This window comes from Pseudopipra pipra, chromosome 5 (assembly GCF_036250125.1).
Source record: "Pseudopipra pipra isolate bDixPip1 chromosome 5, bDixPip1.hap1, whole genome shotgun sequence".
Lineage (NCBI taxonomy): Eukaryota > Metazoa > Chordata > Aves > Passeriformes > Pipridae > Pseudopipra > Pseudopipra pipra.
Window position 1 is genome coordinate 12544794 of NC_087553.1, and position 20429 is coordinate 12565222.

General features: G+C 40.0%; 1 protein-coding gene across 1 annotated transcript in view; it reads left to right on the plus strand.

The window, feature by feature from the left end:
- The window catches only part of ST8SIA1 (ST8 alpha-N-acetyl-neuraminide alpha-2,8-sialyltransferase 1), a 129329-nt gene that overhangs the window by 61676 nt on the left and 47224 nt on the right, over positions 1 to 20429 (plus strand). Inside the window, exons 3-4 of the mRNA XM_064654478.1 lie at positions 3897 to 4006; positions 8633 to 8725. Of these exons, the coding sequence (XP_064510548.1) occupies positions 3897 to 4006; positions 8633 to 8725 (203 nt within the window). The remainder of the gene's footprint in view (positions 1 to 3896; positions 4007 to 8632; positions 8726 to 20429) is intronic.

Genomic DNA, 20429 nt, shown 5'->3' on the forward strand with positions numbered 1-20429 from the left:
AAATTGGCTCTTGTTGAAATTACAATGTCCAAATCTATTTTACAAAAAAAAAAAACAACAAACCAAAGTAAACCCAGTTTAATTCCGGAACAAGTTATACCATTATTATAACCTTTGACCCCAACAACATTAAAAAAATCTGAAGACAGATGACCCACACCTACACCATGAAGACAATGTGAGATCAGTTGGTATGAGGAAACAAGTCATTGTTGGAGTTCATCTTTGATGTTATTTACCCTTACAGGAAAAAAATAACTCCAGGTTTTGATAATTAATTAAGTATTAAATCCAGCCTTAAACCCACAATGCACACCCTGACAAACAGGCAGTTGGAACAGCTAGAGGATGCAGGGAAACATCTTGAGAGCCCAGTGGTGATGTATTTCCACAAGCTGAGTAATTCTACTGTGTCTGAGGGCTAAAACTACCTTTTGGTTAATTGTGTTGTAATTTTGCTTAAGCTGTTTGCACTGCCTGTTTTGGACAGCCCAAAGGAAGGAATGAACTGAGTGCTTATGGGAAGTCATAGAGTGAAGTCCCCTCTGAAAGAGGGAAAGGAGAAATGCCTTCTGTAGAGAGAAAAAAAGGAACCATGTGTTTTATACTTGCTTATGGGCAGCACTTGAGTTTCAGACTTGCATGATTTCTCTGTGACCAGTCGGTTTGTGTTTGGTTGGACAAAGAGTTCCTGAAATGATCCTGCAGTCTCAGCAATAATACAGATCTGTGATTTGGATGTCTGAAGAAGAGTCACGTGCGAGATAAATGCAGGTTTCTCCCAGGTCATCCTAAGCAATTGCTTGCTCTTCATTAAGTTCAAAGCAGCTGAAATGCCACCAAGCAGCAGGGGCACTTAATCCTTTGGCCTTACAACCCCCCACACCCCATCACTGGACTGTGTATTTTGCTTTACGCGTATGGAAAGTTTATACGTGTGGTCTTCGGCAAAGCGGATCTGTTGAACATTTTAAGCTAAATGGTGGCGTGTAGACTCTGTCTGATGTCTGTGCCATGTCCTGAATTTTCAGTACTTTGCTAGGTGAGGCAAAAGTATCTGAGGGCTCCTGTGGGCATTGTGGCTTTTTACAGAGAACTGTATTCAGCCTGTTTTTTCTCCTGTGTCCAGAGAGCGAGTAGATTTCTCCACAAGTTAGGCAGAGGGACAACCAGCATGGTGATTTTATCTGTCCCTTCTACTTTCTTCTGGCTCCTTCACACCGCCTTCTCGGCCCTTATCTTGTTCTTTTGCTTTTTAGACTCTCTGAAGTGATATCTAATCCCTCAAGATTTGATCCAAACTTGGCAGTTATTTTGTTGTTAATCAGTAGCTATAGCTAGGCAGGTGTGATTAAGCAGTTGCATTGTGAAACTCAGAGGCTTGGTTAATCCTTTGTTTTAAAGAAAAGGGAACACAATCCCAAGATGAATGGGCTGTTTAGAAAAGAGCCACTGGGAGTGAAGTCAGCAGGACTGAGCAGTAAATGGGGGAAAGGTAATTCTGGCAGTGGGGGACTGCAACCACCAGCCCATTGACCACCTTATAAAAACAGAGAGAAGAACTGTACATGCAGACTAATTAGCATGAGAAGCAAGAGATATAGTTAGCAAATAAGGATTGGAGTAGATTTGAGTACTAACTAATGAAAAGGATATGTAGTTTGTAACCAATGAATGTTGATGCCTTTGTTTGTTAAAATGTATAAATTGTGTGAAGTTTTGATGATTAGTGTTTTCTGGGTTACCACCCAGCTCCCTACTTCGCACAAACTGGAGTAAAAAATAGAAATACCTCTCCTTGGTGTGTGAATTGGCCATGCACACCAGGTAAGAAGCCAGTGTTCAGGATAACAGAAGGACAAGGGTTTCAAAGCTTTACATGCTTTTGGAAACCAAAGCATTTATGCAAGTGACAACTGATATTATCATTTTTGAGCATAACAGGATATAAACCTCACTTGAAGGGGACAGCAAGTCATCTCAAGCAATATCAAAGGTTCTTTCCAACTCAAAGAATTTAGTAACTCCTAAGTGTTTATTTTGGGGGTCTAAAGCCACACAACATGTACTACAGGCACAGAATTTATGTGACAGTGTTCACTACTCTTAAAAGCAAGAGTTAAATGGCTGCTGCCTTTGTCTGTGGTTTGTCACAGCCTTGCCTTTGTATAACTACCTGTCTTGGAAGGAGCTTTGATATATCTTGAATGAGAAAGAAACTGTTATTTATAAAATATATCTCTTCTACATTTCCTTTAATTGCCACCCCCACATCCTTCCTTTACTGAGTATATGAGCTCTCATTTGGTCAGGGTCACCTCAGAGATGAATCTCAAGTCCTTTGAATCTGAAGACATCCTCCTAGTTCAAAAACTGTAAATTAAAAAATGTTCTTGAGAAGGCAGATGCAGGACAAGAGTGCAGCTGCACACTCAGTACTGCTCCACTGTGCTGTCAGTGGGTTCCTAACTGTGGCTGAGCCTCAGGACACTAAAATTTATTTTTCTGCTTTAGCATATCTTAATCCACAGTTAGGATAACAAACATGTTTTAATGTTTTTCGTTAGAAAGCAGGTTGTGACTTTATACTAGCTGAACAGAGTCTTAATTTGCTGAGAAAAGAAGACAAAGCAAATAAATACAAGGAATTAAAGAAATGAGAAAGCAGGAATGAGTTCTAACAAATGCAGAGTTTGTGCCGTAACACTGGGTCTGTTTTCTGGACCACATACTGTGTTGCAATGCCTGGTGAATACATGATGTAAAGTCAGACGTTGCTCTGTACGTGTAAGTGAGGCCAAGTGCTGCTGCCATTCTGCCTCATCCTTCCAGAGAGTTCTGCGGTGCTGCATCCTGTCGCCGTGGCATCTGCATTCTCAGAGGCCTGTGCAGTACCTTCTGTCTCTGCTGCAAAGTCAGCTTTTGACAGGTTTGACAAATAAAAAGCCCTGCACTGTTGTTTACATGAGGAGAATATTAACTCTTGCATTGTAGACAAATCCCATTCTGTATCAAAATCACACTGCTTTAAATTCACCTGTCTCTTCACCACTTTTTTTTTTTATATGCTGTGCTGCACTGATGCCCTGTGTGCTGCTTAAGTGATTGTCTCAGCCTCACTAAAGGTGAATGACCTGGGGTTTACAGGAAGATGTCCCACTCATAGTTTAGCGATCCTCTGGAATGAAGACTGTGCAGATCTAATTTATTACTGTGTTTGATGCACAGGAGAGCAGGACAATTTGACCTTGCAATTTTATGCCCTGCTAAGCGACTACAAGAGCTTCTTAGCTCAAATTGTCCCTTTCTAATTTTAATTTATTCTGTGTCTGGGCAGCTGACAGTTTAAGGAGCTGCTGTCAGGCTACAAATATCTTTGCCTAAGGCTTTGGACTGACCCGTCCCAGTGACACAACCATGGAGAGAGCCAGGGTGACTCCAGATTCTCAGTGTGTTTCTGTCATCACTTTGTTCCCTATTCCTTTCTTCCCCAGAGATATCTATTGTGTATCAGCTCAGGAAGGTCACTTGCATGGATTCTTTTTTTCTTTTTATTTTTTTCTGGTTGTCATATTTCCCCTGTGTCCTTGCAGCTTGCCTAGTAGGCTCATGGTCAATATCTGCATCAGGACTTGAGGCAGTTTTGGTTTTGCAGAAATATCTTTTATCTTCTATATCACATTTGTTGCATTCTGCTTTGGGGAGTGGGGATAAGACCTGTCCTACATCTACTTACCAGCTAATTTCTGCCCTTTTATTTTTTTTCCTTAGCTCTTAATTATCCTTTTTCTTTCGTCACTTTGAGCCCTGCCAGCTCCCCGGGTTCTCCAGGAGTGGCTGCTACAAAGATGTGTGTGTTCTCGTCTGTAAAACCGGTCCTTGTTTTGTGTTGCTAGGCTACTCCCTTCCAGCTGCCATTGAAGAAATGCTCCGTGGTGGGAAACGGTGGGATCCTGAAAAAGAGCGGCTGCGGCAAACAAATAGATCAAGCAGATTTTGTCATGCGGTAAGACAGAAACCTCAATGCCACATTGTCCCTCCTTCCCCCTGCTAAGTCTCAGAGTTTTCAAAGCTATTCAGTTGCGATTAATCAAGTACAATTTGCCTTGTTGCCTCGCCTTTGCAGGATGCTTTGTACAGGCAACTTGGGTAAAAGTGTGAGGAGAGGCAAAAAAAAGAGTTGTGGCTGGCTTCTGCAAATGGTTGTGTGTGGTGTGGGGACAATCTGCCAGTGGTTAAGGTTGTGACAGATGGTGCAGTGTCTCAGGGAGGTACTGAGGAGCTGCTTTTCTCATTATTTTTGTAATGATAGGCAGGGTCTCATCCTGAGGAATGTCCTCTGAAACTCTAAGTGCCATCTCTGCAACCCCTTGAACTCAAGATGAGTAGGTGCTGATTATGAGGCAAGACTTAAGATCTAAGTTGGTACAAGCTGAAATCTTCCTGTGTTTTTCTTCCCTCTGGCTGACTGTCTGAGGAAAGGCCAGACCTCTTTCCTTGATGCAGAGTTTTTGGGATTCCTCACATTTCCTTCCCTTCCAACCTTCCTGAAGTTATAAGAACCTGTCAGGAGGGATGTTGAAGCAGCTACTGCTTTCGTGATTGAATTTGACACTTTCTCAGTCTGCAATCTTTAAGGAAGAAAGACAGAAATTAGTTCCTCCCTGTTAAACATGAACAAGAGAAACATTGTGAAGGAGAAACCGGAGGAATGCTCCCAAAGAGACGAGAAATGGAGTTTTTTTGGGTTTTGACATGAGTGCATAATGAACACCCACTTTAGCAAGTCTCCTTATTAGATCCTGATGGCTTATTTGTAAAGCTGTACAAATTTGCTGCGAACCAAACAGTATTACTGTAATTTCTAGTTTGCATCTCAAAGACCAAAAATGCCTTCTATGTTAAAGAAACAAAACAAAATAAAGGCAAAAGGAAACATAGAGCAGAAGATGCAAGGCACAGGGGAGAAAGGCAGCACACTGATTGCCATTACTGCAAAGCTCCCTAGGTGTTCCACAGACTAAATATAAGAAACTGCAGGGTGTATACCATGGTAATATTACCTAGATGCAATGGAAAACTGAGCAATCAGTTGCAAAAACAATAGAAATTTAAAAACAAAAACAAAAACAAAAACAAAAAACCAAACCATCAGTTATTGTAGCTGGATGAGGAAAAAAAACTTTTCTCTCCAGGGACAGTAAAGCAACCACTATCTGGGCAAAACTTGTTTTGAATTGGAAATAAATGATAGGGAGTTTTCTGCAAAAATCTGCAGGCTATATTGTGTTACTGATGTGCAGTCATATTTGTGTGTCAATTCTTTTGGATTAGAAACTAATACACCCCTGGGAGAAAATATTTTTACAGCAGGGGAAAGACAGGATTTGGTTGATCTTTTATAAATCTGATTTCTATAATCGCAGAGCTGAGAGAGAAAGAGCACAGTGGTAACCTGCGTAACATTTTTCATTTTTTGAAAAGAAATTTGTGTAATATCTTCAAAGTATTTCTTCAGTGCAAAATGTCATGCCAGGTTTTGTCCTTGTTCTTTTATTCCACCCACGTGGGTTTTGATTTCACTTATGTGTATTTGCCATCTTCTCTCATATGTTGTAATCACTAAGGTTATTTAATGAGTTTAAACTCATTGCTGAGCATCTTCTACAAACACAGTTTTTCCAACACAGAGATGAAAAGAGCAGCATTTTTCAGCCCCTAAGGCATAGCATGCTGCATCTGCAATGAAAAAGGTGCATGGCATATAGTTTACATGTTTCATAGTGTGGTTATTAGTGTGGTTATCTTCTGATATCTGGCTGTTTTTCAAGTTTGTAATCCTTACTTCTAAGAAAAAAATTTGGTTTTACACCTCCTGCTAATGCTTATTTTATGAGAGAAATGTTGGGTACTCACCCAAAGCCATGTTTTTGTCTCTGTTTTGATGATGTTTCCTTCTTTCCTGCATGTTCACATACTCACTCCTCAGTACCAGATGTAAACAGTAAGAGAATTAGAAAGAGGTTTCTTAGGATGAATATTTTATTTCTTGATGTGCTCCTCACCAGCACAACATTTGGCACTCTGCTGGCATATTCAAGAAAATAATTAGAAAGGCCAAATAGTTTCTGTTAACCAACTGATTTCTTACAGCTTTCTCTGGGTACTCAGGGCTTTTCTTAATGTTTAATGCACAAAAAAGTGGGAATGAGACTTACTGATGAAAGGGATTAGATGTGTTTAAACAATGCATCTGGGACTGCCTTATGAAAGAATTTTCATTATTGATGAAAATTGATGCTGAGATGATAAAAGCAGGGTGATATCTTAGTCCTTCATAGTACTTTTGAATAAACTTTAATCAAAAGCAGTTTCTTACAAGCTTGCCCTATGAGTTAGTGTTTATGCAAATTGGAGAGCATTAAGCTGTAATCTGGCAGAGGCATTTATGCCATCTTGCTGCCCTGAGGCAAATCACCTATATATATGTTTCTTCACAAATATTTGTTTGACTTGCCATTGAAAACTGCTACTGAGAGAGTTTGTACAATCTCTCCAAATAGTATTGATCTGATTAGTTTGTATCCTACCCAGTGCTGGGGGAAGGAAGCAACCTATTGCCAGATTTGATTTGATTTGATATTTTTTTATTTAATTTGACTTTACTTAGTTTTTATATTACTTTATTTTATGTAAATATTTTTCGATTCTTAAGATTTTCATTCTTTATGTCTGAGAATTAAGCTTCCATTATGCTTCTATTTTTTTCTTTGAGTTCCTGAAACCTCTTATTTTGGTTCCTCTTTTCTGGCTTCTTTTGAAGTTGTCTAGCTTCTCTTAAATTGTGGTAGACCAAACTAGAAGCTGTTTTGCAACTGTAATTGTGCACATTTTGACAAATATAGTCACGAAAAGGAGAAAATGTTCCTGGAAAATTTATGTTTCTTGGTGAATGTGGTTGAATTCATCCATGTTCCACGTAGGCCAGACATCACTGTCCTTCTTGGTGTTTCCTGATGATGTGAAATGAAGCATACGATTTTGAGAGCTGGTATTTGCATGCAAATACATGCAGATATAGCATTAGTGTGGGTTTTTTCTTACGGAATGTGGGGTATTTTGCATTAGCCAGAGTTGCAGAGTGTGCTGTGTGGGCACCGGTGCCCTCTGTGGGCACTGACACCGCACAAAGCCGTAACACGTGGAGGTGCAGCCGGGAATTTATGCAGCCTCATTCTGCTGTCACAAGCACCTGGATCCCTTCTCCAGGCACTGCAGAGGTCAGTGAAAATGCACAGAGGCAGTGACTGCTGTGGAAGCAAGGGCTTTCCTTGTGCTGAGACTGATTTTTCCCAACGTGGCAGATGCGAACAGCAACCCGTAATAAATAAAACAGCCCAACAGTTTCTGCAGTAGCCCCTGGAAACTGCTGTAAAAACTGAGCCATAGCTCACTTCCCCAGCTCCTGCCTCTCACTAGTGTTGGAAAGAGGCCTCTGAATTGTTAAGATTAAAAAGAAAAAAATCAGATCAGCAACTTGTTGTTGGACTCAGGGGTGTCATTACTGACGTGGACTGTGTGGAGGATGCATGCAGAATTGGAGTGCTACAAAGAGGTTAATGCAAAAGATGGTGAGAAAAATGATGTGGCTCTTCAAGGTGTAAAGAATCCATCAAAGGAACCCATGTCTCTCTGGTACTGAGAGGAGAAGTCATGAATGTGGAACAGTTCCTCTCTGAGCCACTGCCTGCCCTCTTCCAAAGCTGGGGTCTCACCCTGTGTGGGGGTGACTGTCTGCAGAGCTTAAAGCAACCAGGGGCTGCTTGAGCCCCTTCTTTAGGGTCAGTGTTTGCTCAGCACATGCTCTCAGTGGGGCAGGAAGAGACAGGAGCTGGCCCCCAAGCATGCCCCTTGTCTTTCCGTACCTCACGTGCTCCCTCTCCGTGCTGCACTTTCCCAGCCTGCTGCAGAAAAACAATTAAACCAGTGTGTGCAAATGGAGATGTCTTGATTCGGTGGTTGAACTTCAAAATTGGAGGTCAAATTTGGTTATGGTAGAGTTCAAAACTGGTTTTTGTTTTTCTTTTTCTTTAGAAATCCCCAGCGAAACCCCAAAACCCAACAACATAAACAACTAAAAGTGTTTCTCTGGGAAAAATTCCAAATTCCACTTGATTTTTTTTCCTCTGTGTTTTCTTGGTAAATTCTGTACACTGAAGGTACCCCATAGTGAAATATTTAAAATGACAATTTTGCTTGTAATACCACAGAGTGGTAGGAGTCTGAAACCTGATACTGGTAGATGAGGCAGACCAGAGTGCAAAGCAGAACTTTAAAAGAGTTTGGATAAAAAATTTCAAGAGATAATAACAACCTCTTCCACAGCCTTTCAGCCTGTCAGAAATGCCAAATGTGTGCCTTTGTTTTTGCTTAGCAGATAGATAGATATCATCTCTGCAAAAGGTTTTATTTCTGTATTTCCCCACAGTCTGGTACAAAAGTGTCCTATTGTGTTTGTAGGTCTGGTGCAGTAGGGAATATTTGGTCTGGTATTTGTACATCACTTTTACATTTTCTGAAGCTTGTCAATCCTGAATGTCATTTAAAATCTTGGTTGTCTTTCTGTGCACAGGTGCAACCTTCCTCCTCTATCCAGTGAATACAGCAAGGACGTTGGATCAAAAACCCAGCTGGTGACTGCAAATCCAAGTATAATTCAGAAAAGGTAGACAGCATATTGTTCTTTTTCTGGTTGGGGGGGAAACAAAAAGAAAAATGCTTCATCTGTGTTATAGATATTAGTGCATCAGAGTTGTGTTCTTAATGATGGTCTGATCCTGGAAGGGGATTTAAAAAAGGTGAAATAGGCAATGGTTTGGTGCTAGGTGAAATAATTAAAGACTAAAACCCCGATCCTTTCACTATAAGCAGGGAAACTAATGAAGGTTGGCCTTTATAGAGTTATTTCATTTACCAGGCTTCCCTCTGTGCTTCCAGCTCCTTCCCTTTTCCACGTGCTGGGCATGTACCTGAGGTGCCTTGGCTGCTCCCAAGCCAGGCACCTACTGATGGGTGTCCCAAGCTACTCTGCTGGTCAGGCCAGCTGGCTGATGCATCCCACAGTTACTGAAGATGCTAGTTTGGGTTTCTCTTTGCTTCCACACCGATAACCTCTGGGTCTTTACTGTTTTCATATTCTTTGTTTGATAATAACTTACAGAGTACAAAAGGTTAGGATGGAACTCCTTGACAGGTTGTGATCATACAAGCTTTGCTTTCTTAGGAAACTGGGACAGATTTTTGTTGTTTATTACAGTTGGTTGAAATTTTCCAAATGTCAGTAGCTGATGAGAAAGAGGGGAAAAAAATAAAAGTCAGTGCCATCTCTCTGATTTTGCCTTCCTGAATTTTAATTGCTATATTTTTTGTTTATCCCCCGGAACGAGGTAGACTGTTCTCCGGCAGAAAAAGATCTGGTAGTAACCTGCCATGTTCACTGAAGAACACAAGAGAAAAGGCATAAACCAAGGGGATGAACAGGAAATGATTAGGCATAAAGAAATGTATAATGGGAGCACTGCGAGGTGAAGGACTGTGAAAGGAAGCAAAGCAGGGAAATAAAATACATAATAGAAAGCCAGGTGTTTTAGAAAGAAGAAAGGCACTGGTTTGGAAATTGATGTTTGATGGCACTTAAATGTAGTATTTTTCCTCTCTAGCAGAATTGAAGGGTTCTCTAGTTTTGTGTGTGTAAAAGATGTCAGTCTTTGACAAAGTAGAAAAGAGAGGGTGAGCAAGAGGGAAATGGAGTAGTAATCATCTTCAAGAGCTGATTCCAGGCAGAGTGCCTGAATAGGGAAAGGCACAGAAGTGCTTGTGGGATGAGATCAAAGCAAACCAAGCAAAATTGTCAGGGAATGGCACCGGGTGCCAGGCAAGAAGAGGGGCAGTGGACGTGAAGACAGGGAATCTGAAAATCCTGTGGGATGTAGATGGTGGATGAAGTTCATTTATGAAGTGGAATGAAATGGCCAGAATATCCCATCAAGGAAAAGAGATCGGTTTGGCCGTGGCATTTTGGATGAAATGAAGAGGAGCAGTATGAAACATAAAGCTTGCAAAAGATTTTACAGTTTTCAAGGCAGAGGATTATTTAACTCAGGGATATTTTTTTTGTACCCTCCCCTCCTTCAAGCCCTAGAGTAGAAAGCTCGCTGTACTTAGTATTTTTGAACAGAAAAGGGAAATTGTTTTAGTGATGCTACAAGGAGAATGTGGAACTACACTAGAGAGACCGTAGAGTTATCCAGCAAGAGAGAAAGGAAGGAGTGAGCAGATGGTTGAAGAACCAGATGGAGAGAGCAAGGTGCTACTTTGTGAGAGGTGGGTATCACAAGGAGTGGCGGGGGGGATGGGGTTGAGAAATGGGGAAAAAAGAAAGGGAGGAAGGAAACAGGATTGTGATCAATGTAGTTTTCAAAGTGAGTGTACAATAACTGCAATGCAAGACCTTTGATGGGAAAATAATGTGGAGTGCATATGCATGTGTATTGATTAGGAGGAAATCTACAACCAGGAACTGAGAATGACGCAGGGAACAAATTTATAGTGCTGAAAATTGGCAGAAACCTCCTCTGAGGCTTGAAGCTCTTGAGAGATTTGACACTTTGCTTCCTCTGCCTGGTCCAGAAGGGATTTTTTTTTTTTTTTTTTTTTTAATAATAGTTGACTGATGTTTCCAGTGTGCTCTCCAAACTCATTATTTTACCTCCTGTGTGTTAAGATAGAGTGGAGGGGAAAAAAATGTTACATTTTGGGAGTAAAAATAGAGACAAAGACTACCATTCTGTCATCAATTTCTATGGAAAGAAGTTTTTTAAGGAATTAAGACTGTTTTTAAGTCCAGACTTTCATGAAATTCAAAGACGTTCAGATTGGTGGCTGATATGTGTCTAAGCTGTAAGTTAACTAGAGTCACATAATGGTATCATTCATTATCATTCTTCTCCTCTCCTCTTGTTCTTACTTAAAGTAGGTTGATATTGATGAGACTTGACATCTCAATTATCTCTCAAGTGTGTTATGGCAGGTTTAGTGAATTGGTCCGGCAACACCATTCATGGCTTCTAAAAGATTTAGCCTTGCCGGATAATTTATGATGAGGCATGTTGCATAGGGCAAAGTTTTCATGCCAGGGCTGTAGAGGCAATTTCCTGTCTGGTTCTAAAATCAGAATTAGTGCCTTTAGAAAATCAAATTGTTGGCAGTAATTATTGCAGAGATGCCACCATTTCCCTCCAGACTTAGAGCCTAAGGATGGGAGAGTCAAGATTTTAATCTGAGAGTACATTGACTGGAGATACCTTCTAAACATTGCCTTTTGCAAAACTTAGAGGTCAAGTTCCTACTCTGTTTTCAGCAGGAAGTGTAACTGTGCAGGTAGTACAGTTTTCACTTGGGAAATGTTTTTCACAGTCCTTATTTGGGTTTGAAAAATGACGGGGAATTTCCTACCCTAACTTCACTTAGTATAATACAGGAGAACTGACAATAGATGTATTATGGTAGAAATTTTCCCATCTGACTAAGAGGACGTGTGATGACTGTCCCAGTTTCTCTTTTTGTCTAAAATATTTCACAGGCATCTCCCTTCAATCAATATTGGAACTCGCAGTCCTTCAAGCCCGTGGAAAAACTGCTTTTTCCACTTTGTATTCAAAACTTACTTTTCTGTCAAACCTTGGCTTGAGGTGGCATTTGGGATTGAAATGTTGCATAAAGCTACTCCTGGGGCCAATGTGACCTCTCCCTCCCTCTATCCCCCAGTATTGTTGTGGGACTGCAAAAAGGTTGGCATCGCTGATGTTTCCAGTTCATTCCCCTACTATCCTAGTCAACTTGGCCTTATCTGCAGGGAACAACTTTGTAGGCAGAAGATTATTCTATGTTTGTCCTGGGTTTTGTTTTCTTTCCATGAGTAGCAGCTTTAAGTCCCTGCCAGGAAAGAGGCAGTGCAGTAGCGAGACCTGTGATGTGCCTGCAGCTGTTCTTAGACTCTGGGAAAAAATAAACGAGGTTGTGTCACTTACAGTGATTGTTTCTACGTTCTGAACACTTATCTACAGCTGTGAAGAGGGACTAGTCAGCAGGTAGCATGTGAAGGTAAAAATGCTTTGTAGGTAGTGATGATATTCGACCACTGGCATGAGATTTTTAACTAAGAAATACAAAGAGGTACTATTTGGGATGTGGATTATTATATGTTTCTAAAGTCACTGGATCTGGGCTGTTTAGGAGAAGCAAATTCTATGAATTTGCTATTGTCTTCAACAACTCTTGCAAATGTCATACAATTATACTCTTTTGTCTAAACTTTTAATTAAATCTGCAAACAAATGCTGTTTGCAGCAATATTCCTTTCTAGTTGTCACATCTGCTTACTCTGTCTAATCCAGGCACACTTATATCATCAGCAATAGTCCAAATAGATTGTTTCCCAGCATTCAGTGAGTTTCAGATCAACTGATGTTTGTCAGTGAGTATTTTATCCACAAGCTGTGAGAGTTTTTCTGGCCTGTGTAGAAATAATCCTGTTAGAAAATGGCACGGTGACTCGCAACATTCTTTATTCACTGTAGTCCAGCATTGGTGTAACCGACAGAAGCCCTCGAGGTATTAGCACACACCTCCCTGCACTGTTTTTGAAACGTAATCCCTCAAAGCAGGAGCTCTGTGCCTGCAGAGCTGAGCTCTGAGGCAGAGCTCTGCCACTCCTGTTTCATGTCCTCTCCCCTCATCAATAAATCCACTTGGATGAGGACCAGTCATTCCTGTGTGTGTCTAGGGCTTTGGAGGTTACCCTAGTTAGATTAATTGTGAAGATTTCTGTGAAATACCTCTGCCAGAGACAGGCTGAGGGTGTAGGTGAATCCATATTTCTGCTACTACAGTGATTCGACCGGAGCGTGCCTTGTTGCTTTGAATATAGAAATAAGTGAAGGGTTAGTTGAAGTGATATCCATCTTCATTCTTTGAAACGTGGATGTTTTTATTTAGGACCTTACAGTGAAGTCTCTCAGCAGTTGTGTAACATTACCAATGGAAATAGTCTGACTGAAACTGGGGTGACCAGATTTAGGATCCGCCGTTACACTCTGCAGCTCAATATGAACTTCCATCACCGAATGTGAACATTTTTCTTTCAGTAAATTAATTCCCTTTTTTGATCTCTGTGATATTTGACAAGTTTTTTCTGCATCCAGTTTCTTGCACTAAAGCATAATGAAGGAATGAGACTAAAGGCTAACAAATGCAATGATTCTGCCTCTGAGCTTTGAAATGTCAGTTAAATATCGCTGCTGTTTATTAGGTTCCCATGAATTTTGAGTGGGATTAAATTTGCTTTCCGGTGTTCCCTGCATCTTAGAGACAACTAATAATCTTTCCTGGATTCACTCCTGAAGACATCTTCGAATCCTACTGACTTACACCATTATGAATAAAAAGATGGAACTGAGGCAATAATTTAATTTAATAAAAGCTTCCTTCATCTCTGATTAAACAATTGTACAATATTATGCCTCTTGCTGACACTCATGAAAAAGAGAATTCCTCTTGACTGTGTCTCCATGTAAAAACTATATATTCTGTTCCTAGGTAGATACATTATAATTTAGTAATTGCTAAAGATCAGAAAAATAAAGACAGAAAACTACTCATAAAACATGTTATTGAAGGAAAACCCTTCTTGTTCATCTTGTCCTTACTTTAGAAGTCAGATGATGAGATCTTTCCCTGTAAAGTCAATTAGTCACCGGATTTTAAATGCCTCACATAGAGGTTCTTTTTTTATTATTCCTGATATCTAAGCTACTGTCTAAATATATCTCAGATTATTTCATTGAGAAGAAGTCCAAAGTTATAAGAAAAATTATTTTCATTCACATTACAAAACTGCCCTTTTATGTTCTTCTGCCAGAGCCTGTGAACATCTGTGCCAACAGCAAGGGAATAAAATTTCTGGGAAGCACGTCATTAGAGGCGAGACTGTAAGAAATCCTTCTGTATGTGGAGGTTGCTTGATTTGTTGGTAATCAGTTTTTTTCTCTCCTTTAATACAAAGTTCCTTTAGAAGCTTTAAAGTTATAAATAACTGACATCTTAGTTTCTCTTGGTGATGAAGTGTGGTGGTGCAGAGGACTTGCCAATGTCACCACCAGCCCAAAGACAGAGCCAGGGAAAAAAAAATCCAGAATTTGACTGGCTTTTGTGTTTTTATCAGGTGATGAACAGAAATATGTGAAGTTTTAACAAAGCCATGCTTTGCTGCTTTGACCCCATTTAAATAAATGGCTTTTAATCTCTTATTCATCCCTCTCAACTGCAAAATACAGCAATGAGCGGGAAGAAAGAAATGTATGAACCCTAAGACCCAAGGAAAGGGCTGTTGGATCTAGAGGTGTCTCAAAATGTACCATTGGCTCTAAACAGAAAGGTCAGATGCTGTTGATGAGATGAGAAACAATGGGATGAAATTCTGGGTTAGGAAAATGGGAACTGTGAGGAAAAGTTATTTAATCTGGTAGGAGAAAAGAAGGGAGAAGGAAAGCCTGAGGAGAGTGGTAAGAGTTTCCTGGGGGTACATTTGGCTAAGATGGTGGAAGTGAGGATGTTACCTCATCAGTAAAAGCAATTGTTAAATGTTAGGAAGAACTTCCCAGAGAACTATAAAAGTCTCCATATTACAGTAATTTAAAGGGCATATTGATATGGGGATGAAATGGGAAATTTTAAATGAGATGTCATGAAATCGTGGTTTGATGCTTTCTCTTAAACAAAAATAAATGTTTTATTAGTAGTTGTCATAAAACAGAGATAGAAAATACTAAGATTAAAATGATCCATTTGGATTTCTGATGGAAACGTACTTACAGTTCTAATGTGTGTTTACTGCAGAACTGGAGAGGAATAAGATGCCTTACTGTACACACACATTTGTATGTCTCCTGTCTTAAACTGAGATTTTGATGATAATCATAGTTATCTCTGTTGTGAATGGCATTCTAATTGCAAATCTTTGCCTTACCAGAATCACCAGTCCATGCCCATATGTGAGGATATTCATTAACACATTGTCTCACACATTTTCATTTTCTTGGCAAGCCACTGCGGGAAGACTTGCTTTTCATTCCTCCCCCCTCACCCACCTCCTGGTGTCTTCTTAAGACCACTGTATCAAAGAGTCTGCCAGCAGTACCAAACAGAAAGACAACCAGCTGTCTGATTTTCCATTATTAGATTTGTGAAATGTGAAAGCTATATATGTCCTTGAGCAAATAATGCTTTTAATTAAGGTGGGGTTTATTTTTTCATCCTTGTATTGCTGCAGTAGGACTTGATATGAGAGCTTCTAAATCCTACTACCAATACGTGGAATAGTGTACTCAAGTACCTTATGTTTAAGTATAGAACTAATGTCTTTGAAAACAGTGGAATAACTTACATGTACTTTGTTGGATCAAGAAATTTAGTGCCTTGTGTGGACAACCCAAGTTTCTTCAGGGTAACACCCTCAAAGGTTTTTGAGTGCCTAATCCATGTTTAGGTAACTAATCTTTCTTTACAGTCTTTGACTTTAACTTAGATTTTTTTTTTTTACCACTGTAGCACCTCCTGGATTTTTTCAGACACTGACTGGAAAGCAAATACACACACACACATATTAAAAAGAATTATTTATTTATTTTAAATGAAGATACAAGGCATCCTACAGTCTGAAAGATAATGAGAACACAGAAAACTGCTACGTCTCTACAGTCTGTCAGATTGTGACATTCCCACTTTTTCTTTTGTTCCTGTCTCTAAATAGCTTTCACTCTTTGCAGCATCTACAGCCATGTGATCCCATAAACTTCAAAGAAAACCTGCAAATTCATGACATGGTCACAGGAGCCTAGAAATTATCCTTATGGATAACAGGCGAGAAACTTTAGGTTAAGCATAGATGTCAGAGAGCCAAAGGCATTAATTGGTATCTGTTTTCTCACTAAACAGTGGAGGGGGTTGCTGGGAATGAGATAATCCAGTTGAGAAGGCTGGTAGGTTTTTTTCCTCTGCTAATTTCTGCTGGTTTGTGCAGGCCTGTGAGATGCCAGGGCTGCTGGTCTTGGGGAGAGGATGACAGTCTGTGTGGTGGGTTATTCCAGCAGTCTTTAGTCTAACAGCAAGGTAGGTTGGGAAACAAGTAGCTAGGTTGGTCAGCAAGAGCTTGTGCCTTCTCCCTGCTTTTATTTTTGCACTCTGAACTGGGGAGGTCAAGATCTTGCCAGTCATTCTCAGAATTTGTTATAATGAATGAAAAATATTTGAAATGTTTTGCTGTGGACACTTTGGCTTTTGTAGGTAATATTTCTGTTTATATGATGTCTGGAAAGATTTGCTTGTTTGTTACCAAAAGCCTGTCCTGTACATGTGGGCAAGTTGGTCAGTTGGAAAGCATCGATACTAGACTGCTAGTAGAGACATGGAAGAAGCTGATGCTTCATAGCTAAGCCATTTGGTGTAGTTTTTAACTGGACAGTTTTCAGCTCTAGGTACCAGTGCTAGTGAAAATCCTGTTACTTCCCTGGGAGATACAAGAATTTGTTGACATTTGTTGTTTTTCAGACTATTGCGCTCCTCCTAAAGCTGGATGTGCAGCTTAAAATCTTAGGAGTGTGAGGTTATGACTCAGGAAATGTTTTTCATAAAGATTTGATTAAAGGGACAGTTGGCTTAAGTGAGAACAACACCTGCAAAACAATACTCTGTTATCATTGAGGAAACTAGTATTTAAGTGTGTAACACACTCAAGGGAAGAAGATGACGTAGGCTAGAGCAAGTCTAGTGGATGACAGTGAAGGAGTCAGTATAGCAAAGGTAAACATTCAGTCTTGACAAAGATTTCAGAACAGAATGAGAATGGAGAACAAACAGGTTAAGGGATTTTTAAGTAAACTAGAAGTTAGGGGGATCTGGAGAAATTTTTTTCAGGAGTTTATAAATAAATAGCCAGAGCTGTTTATTTATAAATAGATATACTATTTATAAATAGATATACTGTTTATACTTAGAACCACTAAGGAAGAATTTTTGGGGCCGTTTTTTCACATGTTCTCAGAAAATGGTAAAAGCGTAGTACCTCAGGGGAGGTTAAATTAGATACTAGGAAATTTTTTTTCATTGAAAGGGTTGTAAATCATTGGAGCAGACTGCCCAGGGAAGTGGTGGAGTCACCATGCCTGGAAGTGTTAAAAAAACATATGGATATGGCACTTGAGGACAGGGTTTAATGGTGAACATGCTAGTGATTGATGGCTGGACTTGATGATCTTAGAAGTCTTTTCCAACCTTAATGATTCTATGATTCTACCTGTATTAAAAGAGTGGGGGGAAAAAATTGAAGGACACAAGGAATCAGTTGCTCCGACTTAGTTTAGTACGTGGAAAGAGAGTGGAAATGGTTAAACACTGAAGGAAGTATCAAAATATTCAGAAAGTCTTCCACAGGAGGTAACAAAGAAGTTTAATGTCGTCATCACTGAGGAAAAAGTATCATCAGAGTTTAAAACCTATTTTCAAAGCCAAGATGTGCAAGGTATGAAAGTTAATTTTCCAAGTCTGTCTCAGAAAGTTGTGAGCTGCTGCTGATATTGATTGATTTATGTTCTGTAAGAAGTCTTGTAAATAGCTCAATTCTGACAAGTCTAGAATGTGTTTTTAAACTCAGAGGCAGAGGAGAGGGAGAAGAAAGTGTCGAGCAGCTCTGCCCACAGACTCATTACTGTTCATTAGGAGATCTTTGGAGGAAATGTTGATTTTATTGTAGAGATGTCTGTGTTTCACTTGTATGCAGGCTGACAGAATGAACAATTAGGTAGCCATGTATATGCAAAATGGGTAGAATATTTATGGAAGTCAGCCTTTCAAAATGACATAGCAGAGATAAAAAGACAGTGTGGGGGTTTTTTACCTTGTTTTTCTCTTCTGAGTTAGTTGAATTTCCGAAGAAACATAAAGTCAAAACTGAAGAATTCAGTTAATATAAGACCAAGTCATGACTAATTCCCAGAAAACTCTTTGAAGACCTTCCAGGAGGAGCAATGTGAACAAAATGATACAACAAGTAATTTCCTCTTTACTCATCATGTCTAGGAAGAGTTTTCCTTCCTTTGTTGCTCCAGGAGCATGTCCACCATTTTCCAAAAAGCAACAGTCATTTTCTTGTTTAGGGATGCCAAAGATAAGGTGTGTAGAAAAAGAGAATGTTCAATAAAATATGGCCAAACATCTAAGCACACAGAAGCCCTGCCACAAAACATAAACAAGAAAAAGTACCAAATTAAACATCAGCAATTTTGAGAACTGTTTCTGTTTTTTTACAATGAACAAGCTGATCTAAGACATGGCTTCTCCCTGTAGATCTTGCTTTGTTTATCTGCCAGGGAGGTAAAGTCTTCTTCCAGTCATCCTCTTCTCCATCCATACCCTGGCAGTGTAGGATCACTCTCAAGTGTTGGCCTCAGACCTATATGCAGGGAAAGACCTGCTTCCAGAGCAGATGGGAGCCAGGGTATTGCCTCAATTCTTCTGGCAGCCTGCCTGGGGCTTTTCCTTCCTGTATGTCTTTAGTAATGCAAGCCTGATTTGGGCCAAAGGACATATTTTAGTGACACCTGAAGCTGGACTCACAGGTTCATACCATAGAAGAAAAATAAGCCTGGTTTTGAAGGTGGTCCCAGAGTAGCCTAGAAGACAGTGAGGTGTGATTGCAGAGAGTTCCTCAAATGGTTTCCCTGGGCCTCAGGGGAGGGATTCAGTGGTGCAGAGGGACTCAAATAAAGTGTAATGTGTGGCCTACAGTGACATCAGTTCATCTGCATCTTCCACTAGAGAGCTTAGCAGCAGGAATTCCTCTGCAAGAGGGTAAGAGGACCTCAAAAGGTGGATGGTAGTGACAGGGGAGACAGTTTAGTGATGAAAGAAATCTGATGGAAGTGTCTGAGATGCCCCAGTGTGGTTTTGATTCTCCCAAACATAAATGGAGTAAACACACTGCATTTCAGGATGTGATGTGAGAGGCTGTCATGATTATTTACAGGCATGTAGGACTATTTTATCCATTTATGGTTTTGTTTTCTGACTAAGCCAGAAATACCACACAGGAAGGACGTGTGAACTGCTTTGCTCCTTGGGCTCCAAGTGAGTGGGATATTCCAAGTGAACGATCTATTTTGGACCAGTAAGAAAGACTAAACTAGAGGAGAGCAAGAAGGTGATTTGGGCCAAAGGCTACAGTGTAAGTTGGGAAATGCTCTGAATGTATGGCACTGGCTTCATCTGTCTCCATCTGGCTTCTTGTCCTTTCCCCATGCAGTGGTGACTGAGTGTGGTAACATATCCATGTGCTTAAACTGAACCACAAAGACTTCTCCTGATTTCCATCAGCACATAGGACATACCAAGGGATGGTGTGGCAATTTGAGCTCTACCTCCTGACAGTTTTGTCAAGCCTGTAAGACTGAAAGTTTTCAGTGCGTTTACATGTGTTAATTTGTGATCCCTGTAGCACAGGGCTAGATGTTGTCTGAAAAAGAACAAAAAAGATGGAGCAGGACAGCTCCAAAGAACTTGTGGTGGTAGAGAGGGGCAAAAAATAACAGTACAGAGGCATGGATGAGTTCAACAAAGCCATATGGTTTGGCATGACTAGCAGCAGCCTCTGCATTGCTTGAGTGCTCCTTTTTCATAAAGCCACTTAACCAGTGCATGGGCTGGATTCAGTTCTTATGAACAAAACCTGCTTCTCATTGGACATATGGCAAGAAATAAGAAGAGTTGCCTCTTTGAATTTGGTGCCATTTCTAAAGCAAAAAACTTGTGTTTACATTAACAGAAGCCTTATCTTGAAGCCTTATCTTGAGTGCTTCAGAGCAAGTTCCACCAAAGTCCATTTCTTGCAATCTGTCTGGTCTGTACACAGTGTTCACTTTCTCTTCTTTGAGATTGCACTTAAATAGCAAACACCCAGTTACAATGAGACTTTCCAAAGAAAAGTCTATGACATCATAGTAAAAAAAATCAAAGCTTGAATACCTGGACAGTAATCATAAAATAAGCTCAGGCTTGCATGAGTTTAAATTTGATGAATTAGGATAGAAAGATAGGTCAGAGTGTTTAAACAGCTTATAATGTTGAACTGTATTATTAACAGCTAATAAAAGATGGAGCTATAAAGTGCCACTATAAAAGATCAGTAGAGTAATTTTAACATTCTCCCTTAAGTATGTGAATATACAGTTGTAAGGTTTGGCATTGCTGATTTTGGCAGCTGTCTGTGCTTTTGAATAACTTGTGTACTTGTCACTGAGGCAGGAAGGATGCTAAAATCA